Raw genomic sequence first — 8760 nt, 5'->3', positions numbered from 1 at the left:
CCGTCCGCTGCGGCCGCCATATCCTAGGTAACGGCAAACACGTGCCTCCTTTGCTTTCGGTGTGCCCGCGCGTGGTTGTCATCGCGTGTGCAAGTCAAGTGTATGCGATGGGGTGCATTGACCCTATTTTTGCTTCTTTTCGGTTTCTTCCCCTTTGCAGTCGCGCGAGACATTTAGAATGGAAAGAACTTTTGCGATGGTGCTGTAGCTGTAGGTTAATGGTGCTTACGTTGGGATTAGGGAAGAAGGTTCATTCATGCGGTTCGGTACTAAAGAAACAGAAAACTCGAACGAGGAAGACTGTTTTTAAACTGTTTTATTTGCTTTTATTACCGTTTTTCCTCTTTTTCTAAAATGACATAAAAATCAATTAAATAGGTTTTGTAGCTTAGTTTTCCATTAATTTGGGGATTTTTTGAATACTGATAATATTTTTTTTACTTTTTCTTGTTAATTATTTAGTTTTACATATTTCACTGGTTTTGCTGCTGCCACTGCTGCTGTTGTTGTTGTTGCTGCTGTTGTTGACGCAGACAGCCCGATGATTTGCGCTTCCATTTTCTTTCCTGTGACCATTGAATGCGTTTTTTATGATTCGAAAATAAAATGCTTCATCGGTTGTTAGTTGTGTTATAAAACTTTAATTTCTTTCTCTATACAATTTGCCATTAATATAGATTTGCTTGCATACTGAAACAATCATATTGAATTTCGGTCTGACATATGCTCTAAATGGGTCATGGTTTGCTTTGATTACTATTCGGCTGATCGCACCGAGGGGTCTCCGATAGACAGACAACTTTTTTTTTCGCAACGATTGTTCTACGATTCTCAATCTCCAAGGTGGGAAAAATGGCTCTCGCTCTGAGTTGAGGGACAATTTTCGGGTCTAAATAAGCGTATTGGTTTTTCACATGAGTGAGAAAATTTCCTACTTGTAGTGGGTGTTTGTCCCAAACCAGACTACAGCTAACAGCAGAGCAGTGGGATCGAGTGAATATGCGCGCAATGTTTGCGCGTTGAGGGGCCCCTCGGCGCGACCTATACTGTCTAACGGATTACGTGGCCTACTCTGATGGTGGTGTATTTTGCGCTATCATTTTTCATATATTTTCCCTCTAAATGTCATAGTTTTGTTTTTCTGTTCATAGCTGTTGTCACTGTCGTCTAACAAATGGATGGAGATTAGTTTTGTTGTTGTTGTTGTTCAATGTTGCGCGGAAAGTAGACGTTCAGTCAAAATGGAGTCTCGGTGTGCGGGAATGTGTGTGTGGAATTGAAAATGTCTGCTCGAGGTCTGGAAAATGTAAACAATCCGGGAAGATGGTAGGTCCTTAAAAGCGTCATCTTGGTGTTTCTCTCTTTTGCTCTGGCGTGTGCGCCCTCTGCCGCTCTTGGTCACACACACAATGGACTGAAGTGTGAATGATCGATCGATTTGTGTGTGTTTGTTTTCTTTGTTAATCTGTTAATGTAATGTATTTTTTTTTCTCCGTATGATTTGCTCGTTGTATTCGTTGACGTGTCGACTCACTTGTGTGCTTTCGGTCTTTTCTTCATCTAATCGTCGGTTATTGTTTCTTCTTTAATCTCCATGTGGAAGGTGTTCGCTACATACGTATGCTTCGGGAGTTCGGTTCTGTCTTCATTTCGTAAGTTTGCGCGCTGAATACAAATGCTTCGCTTACACTGAGCGTTTTAAAAACTTTTACATCCAGTCTCATTGTTTACCAACAGTTGTTTTTTGCCTTATGTTGTTTAATTATTATTATTATTCTTGCTGTTTCGGGGATTATTTGCTTCGGTCAATATTTTGCCTAGTAAAATAACAGGTTTTGCTCGTTCGCTCGTCTTTTTCTTCAATACAACGGGGGGTAAAAATTGCGGTATGTCGTTTCCTGTAAATGGATTTTGCTTGTCCTCTGTTTGCAGAATGGGAGATTCGGATTGGATTTGCGATTGGTTGTTTACAGTGGCTACATCACGGCTGAGAAATGAGTTCTGGATAATTCTGGAACAGTTTTGCGCTTTCATTTTGTTTCAGTTGTTCTTCAATGAATGATAATAGAGTAGTTTTTTTTGTTTTCGTTATAATAATATGCAAATATAACATGTATCTTATAATTTTCTTTAATTTCTTTTACTTTTCTTGTTTCGAATACATAAAATTCAATATCAATACTAATGACAAGTTGCTCGTCTTGCTTTTGCTTGTGTTTGCGTGTTTTCAATGCGCGAATCTGTGACAAATTCGTTTTTTGTGTGTGTCTGTGTTCGTTTACGTTCTTATGGTTGTGTGCGTCAAGTGTAGGAAAATAGGGTAAATTATTTGTCTCGCAATACCCGAACAAGTAGGCTATGCCGTCAAATTATTATGCTGAATGTGACCGTACTTACTGTTTGTGCTATGTGTGTGTGAGTGAAGCATTCGGTACTAAGAACTGACATTTCATCCAAGTGATGCGAGCCTAGATGGCTCTGATTGTTTTTCTTGTTTTCCTGTTAGCTGTCAAACGGCGGATGGCACACTTCATTCTATTTCTCCCATGATGGCTGCTGTTTTGATGTGTCTACTTGCACAATTAATTGATACAATACTTCCCCTTAAACATATTGCGTATGCTGCGATTTGAATAATTTATATGAATACAATATCTAATCAATAAAATTTTGACTAAAATCGAGGAAAGTATTTTTTGTTTATGAGTAAAATCATCAATATGTTTACCTTTTGTCTACTAAATTTACGTAAGTTTTGCTTCGGTTGACTAATACTTTATTATTTGTTTTTAGCTTACACAATTGATTTAAAGTAGCCTTGGAGAGATAACAAAGAGAGCGTTCTGAAAATAGGAATCTGAACAAAGATCAAAGATCGCTTCTGTGTGCGTACCAGATTTGTTTGTCGTTTTCTTCATCATGCTTGCTTGCTGTCCTTCCGCCTACCTACGATGCGTCACACAAGATGGCTTCCGTTTTCGGATTAGTTAAGTTTCAATTTTAGTTAAGCGCAATAGTCCAGTTAGTATCGAATTCACCTTAAACTTAGTTCCACTAATTTAAATTTAGTTTAAAAACTGATCACGAATATAAACATTGATATAAGGGATTATAAGAGAGAAAAAACCCACTGAAGTAAAATTTCACTACCAACATTTTGTAAGAGTATGATTTTGAATATTTTTCTTTACTTAGTAGACGTCAAATTTGCTTAAATTCAATTTCCTTTCGGTTTTAGTAAACGAGTACGAGTCACGAAAAAATATTTTCCTTTCTTTGCGTTAGTTCCTCAGCCTTCTCCCGCTTAAACGCTAAACATAACACTAAATCAATTGCAGTACGGGTACATTTTCTTCCATTATTTTTTTGGTTGTTTGATTTTTTATCTTCTTCTTCGTCTTCGTCTTCTGATTCAAGGAACAAACGTCAAAAACAAAGTCAAACACGAGAGAATTGTATTGAAAAACCATTTATACGATCATAAAAACTAGGGTGACTAGATCCAGTTGTTGCGTAGGTGAGTGAGTGAGTGTGTTGGTGTCTGTCAAATAAAACTGCGTTGTTCAGCGTGTGTACCTGTGTTCGTGTGTTGAAGTGTCAAAGTTCGTCCCTTTCGGCTTCGTGTGTCGGGCAAAGTGCTCTGTTTCTCGTTTTCTTCTTTTCTTGTTTGTTTTGCTAGGAAAATTGAGGGGGAGAACAATTACAACTAGAAAGATAGAGAGCGATAGATGATCGATTGCAGGGTTTTCTGTTCTCGATTCGAGTAAAAAGTGTACACAGTTTGAAAGAAGAGTTTCAAGATTAATACGGCTTAAGAGAAGTTTTACTTAAAATTGCATTTGCGTTGTTGTGGTTAGGTTGTGATGTTTTTAAAAATTCAAAAATCCATCGATAATTAGCGTTTACGTTTGTTTGCTTGTTGCGTTAAGTTTGTATAATATTGATTAAATAAATTATCCATTGAATAAATATACAATGTATGAGATTACAATTATAAGGTTACAGAATATAATGAACTTATTACACCATTCCCATTGGTTTCATGATCTTCTTCTGCTTCTTCGCCTTCGTCATCATCGCTTGCCTCCTTAAAAATTACGCGTTGTTTATGATTTCACTGTTTTTTTTTTGTTTGCTGTGTTTACTATTCACGTCATATTGAAACATTCAAGAATAAATTAGTATATAAATAAATAGAGTTTTTTTTTGTTTGCGTTATATTAAGATTAGCTTCAATTTAGTTACGAGATCATTCAGCGTTTTGCCGAGTGGACACGGTGTTCGGCTGCGATTCGGCCGTCGTTCGAACGAGCGACGAGCTTTCGCGCCACCAGCCCCGATTGCCGTTCATCCGCACGAATCAATTTGGCTAATATTCATTTAAATATATAGAGATAGTACCATGTTTCTAATACATTATTGCACATTTATATTTGTTTTCACTGGGTTCGTCGACACTTCCGTTATAGTTTTTTTTTTGCTTCATTTTCATCGTCTGGGAGTAAACATTGAGCGTTCGGTAAAATTCGCTAATTTCCTTCGATTCGTGCGTGGAATTACAGCAAGCGGGTTGGTTTCGTCGGTACTAGGGGGTGCTCGTCGTCAGATGGCGCCAGCTGTCGGTCGAACGCGCCTCAACCGCCTCGGCAAACGGCTAATAACAATTATATTTTTCGGCTTTTCTTTGAGTTTTAAATGATTCTGCTATTAGTTGTTCTTCTTCAGTAATTCGGCTTGATTCGCATTTTGTTTTCGCTAGTTAGGAAATATCAAATTATTTTCTGTATTCATCTATATACAATATTTTTGAAATATTATTGCACCTTTCTGTTGTTTCACTTCGTCTTCGTATATTTTCCTTAATAAATTTTTGTTATAAGAGTATTCCATTGATTCACTTGATATCTGTAATAGCTTTACGAATGATATTTCCTTTCGGTTTTTTTTGTCGAGTGTTGTTGCATGCATTCAAAGTAAATCAGAATCCTCTGGGAAAACAACACAGGAGACGCTACTTTTCTACACTGCATATTTCTGGGTTTTCTTCGTTCTATATAAGGAACAGGTGTCTTTTGAAGTGATTCCTATCAGGAAAAAATGAGTTGACAAATGCTAGTGCTTTGCGAACGTGATTTTTCTGTGTGTATTCTTCGTTGGAAGGGAGTGAAGGACTTAGTAAGGAGTAAGGAGGAGGGCAAGGGTGGGGCGCTTCTCTGTCATTCACGTGGGATTCATCTGCGAGAAAAAACCGTGTGTTTTTTTGTGAGTGGGAAGAATACAAACTTAGAATTTTTCCCAGTTTTAGTTCGTTTTCGACTTGGTGTTGTTCGTCTTGAAGCTGACCTGGAGTACCCGGTTTCCGAGGGTGTACCCGTTGAGGGACTGGACAGCGACCACGGCTTCGTCGTAGTTGGTCATCGTGACGAATCCGAAGCCCTTGCACTTGTTCGTCTGCAGGTCCTTGATGACCTTGACGCTCTGCACGGCACCGAACGGGCCGAACAGCTGCCACAAGACGTTCTCCTCCGTTTCCGGGGCCAGGTTGTACACGAAGATGCACCAGCCTGATCCGTTGATGGCGTTGGCCGAGAGAACTGAAGTGCCTAGGTCACCGGTCAACGGCGAGTAGCGACTGAAATTGGAAGGAAGGCTGGAAAGGAAATGGGAAACGACGTTAGTATGATTGTGGCGTACCTAACGCCGTTTTCAGCGGTCGCGTTCTATTCAAAATTTTGACATTGATTGCAAATTTAATTTGAAAACTGTTTTGTTATCATTAATATGAATCTATTCTACACCTAGTCCTACTTTGCACCAAATTCAAAAGCAATTCTCTCCACTTTTTCTTCTGGAAATCTCGCTTTGGAAGTCCTGCGGCAATCTCGTCATGAATTCTTTTGAATGTTCTTCCAAGCACTGCTTTTGGAAGTTCTTCAGAAGTTGATTCTGGGATTTCTCCTAAAACCCTCCGAGATTTCCTCCACAAGCTACCTCAGGAGTATCTCAAGAAGCTCTTTCGGAAAATACTTCCAAAACTCCATTGGACGAACCTTTAGAATTCCTCTTGAGAATTTCTAATTGCTTTGAGAATTAAAGGGCGAACACGAAATTATTGCAACACTTACAAATTGCTGTAACTTTTTTCCCGGTAGACAGAAAATGATCAAATTTTGCACAGTTACTCTTAGAAGTATATTGTTTATATCCTGTAAATATCCTGCAAAATTGCCGTGTTGTTTGTTGCGGTAAAAATGGAAGTGATTAAAGAGAAAATGAGTGAAAAAATGTTTTACACTCCAAGCAAGATCCAGAACTGTACCATCTTAGTTTGAAACAAAATATGCTGCAAGATTGCAATTTAACCGTCTGAAAAGTGGAAAAAAGTCTAAAGATTGGTTGACTTTGGAGCACAAGCGCGGAAAAGACAAAAAAAAAATCAAATATTGAAAAGGTGCGGGATACCAAAATTTTCTAATTCTTATGAATCCCAGGTATGAGTGAACTGAAAAAGAATTGCGATATATGCTGTTAACAAGTAGAAAAATAAAATTGGTTGTGAAAATATAGTTGCTACTGTTTTATAAAGGGTTGAAGAGCAATTCAGAGTATTTTCGCGATTTCCTGCAGGAATCTTGCAGAAGTTTCTCCGGAAATTGCTTTAGGAAACTTTCCGATACTTTCTTTGGGAAGTCTTTTAGAAGTTCCCCGGGAAAATGTTTAGTAGTTTCTTCCGAAATCCCGAAGTTCCCCTTTCTCTCCTAAATATCCTTCAATAATACCCCGGGAATTTGTTCAGAAATTCATCCGGAAATGCCTTTGAGAGTTTTCCTGAGAGTTTCTCTGGGAACTTTTTGTTTGCTCCTTCGGGAATTCCTTCAAGAGTTTGTCCTGGAACTCTTTTCTGAAGTTCCTCCAGCGGTTTCTCAGAAGATTTCTTCAGAAGTTCCTCCGACAGGAAGCTCCTCTTTCAGAAGTTCTTCAGGCATTTCTCTCAGGAGTTGCTCCGAGAATTTATTGAAAAAGTTACTCTGGAAAAGAATGCAAAAATAACGTGGATTTTCAACGAGGCTAATTCTTCACTCGACGGGAAATTGTTCAGAAGTTGATCCGAGAACTTCTTTATGAATTTTAAGAATTCATTCCGGAGGATCTAATCCTCCAGGAGTTCTCAGGAGTTCCTCTGATAAGTTTTTCAGAAGTTCCTACAGAAATGCCTTCAAGAGTTTCACCGGATAGAAATCCTAAAGATTTACAAATATCTCAGGGAGTTCTTTCCGAAGTTTTATCACGAATTTCCTATGGGTGTTTCTCCGGAAAATTGTCCAAGACTTCCTCTAGATTGTCTTTTAGGAGTTTCTCCATGATTTTGTACCCTTTAATTCTTCCAAGAATTTGTTCACGAGTTCTTTCTATACTTTGTACATAAGCTCCTCTGAGATATTTTTGAAGAGTGTTACAGGAATCCTTTCAAAAGTTTATCCATAAGTTATCGCAGGCGTATTTGCGGTAATATTTCTTCATTATCTCGTTGTTCCTTGTTCGAGATATTTTTGCGTTTTACACATGCTTGCAATGCTAATGCTATGTATTCAGCAATTTCTCACGAATTTCTTTAATGCAATTAGATTTTCTCAAGAATATTCGTGATCTTGAGAGCTTTTATAGAATGCCTCTACATTGTAGGAGAAACTTCAAAAGGAAGCTCTGGAAAATCTGATGAAAACATTCTATAGGAGGAGTCCTAGATGAAAATCCTGAAGAAATTCAAGTTAGATCTCCTGAAGTAAACTCATTTGAATCTTTTTGAGGAATTTCCGATGGAATTTCTGAAGAAGTGTTCGATCTACCCAGATTAGCCAGGGTAAGTTTAGTCTAGAGATGGATCAAAGGGATATCTATATTTGTTGATTTATTTGTTTTTATTATAAAGGCTTTTAGCCCTTGCCTGGTTCGTCTCTTGTTATATCTACTGTTAATCTGATATCGTTAAACTTAAACGCAAGAATTCTCGGAGGAAATCCTAGAGTAACTTTTGCATCAATTATCAAGAAAGAATATTCAGAGGAACTCGTCAAGGAATCCTAGCATTGATTCTTGAAACATTGTTGATGGATCTCCAGGAAGAATTCCCAGAGCAGCTGTAGGCTACAATTTTCTTACAATTTCCAGAAATTTTTGGAGAAACTTCGGGATAAATTCTCCAGGAAACTTCTAGAAAAAAAATAGAGAATCTTTCCAAGGATTCAAATAGGAATTTTCGGAAGAATTTCACGGATAGCCCTTGGAGGAATTCTTAATGGTAACCATTGAAGAAAACTCCAGAAAAACATTTGAAAAACAAAATTGAGAGAAGTTTCCAGTTAAAGCGCACGAAAACTTCCAGGAGAGTTTCCCAATGATCTTCTGGAAGAATTACAAGAAACTCCGAAAGAATTCTCCTGGGAACTTCCAGAAGACTTCCCAGAGGCTTTTGCCCTAGACATTCCGGAGGAACTTCTGACATAATTTCCTGAAAAATTACCTAAGCAATTTCAAGAAGAATTTCCAAAGGAACTTTTGGAAGAAATCCTGCAGGAAGATTGGGATACATCTGGAGCTTTTAAAAAAATTGCAAAGGGATTTCCGGAAGAAATTCCGGGGTAGTCCCTGGCAAAATTCCCTGAGAAACTTCTGGAGAAAATGATCGGAAGGAATGGCGATACAAAATTTCCGGAGCGAATGCTGGAAGACTTGCCGGAGAATCTTTCGGAAGAATTTTTG

At 38.1% G+C, this 8760-nt stretch overlaps 1 protein-coding gene across 1 annotated transcript in view; it reads right to left on the bottom strand.

Annotated features, from left to right (window-relative positions):
* Positions 1-301: 301 nt before the first annotated feature.
* Positions 302-8760, bottom strand: part of LOC109398706 (ELAV-like protein 2) — a 48721-nt gene continuing 40262 nt past the window's right edge. Inside the window, exon 4 of the mRNA XM_029855413.2 lies at positions 302-5650. Coding sequence (XP_029711273.1) covers positions 5302-5650 — 349 coding nt within the window. The 3' untranslated portion in view covers positions 302-5301. The remainder of the gene's footprint in view (positions 5651-8760) is intronic.

The sequence above is a fragment of the Aedes albopictus genome, chromosome 1 (genome assembly GCF_035046485.1).
Source record: "Aedes albopictus strain Foshan chromosome 1, AalbF5, whole genome shotgun sequence".
Classification (NCBI taxonomy): domain Eukaryota; kingdom Metazoa; phylum Arthropoda; class Insecta; order Diptera; family Culicidae; genus Aedes; species Aedes albopictus.
Note: the sequence above shows the minus strand (reverse complement) of the source record. Positions and strands in the feature narration are given on the sequence as shown.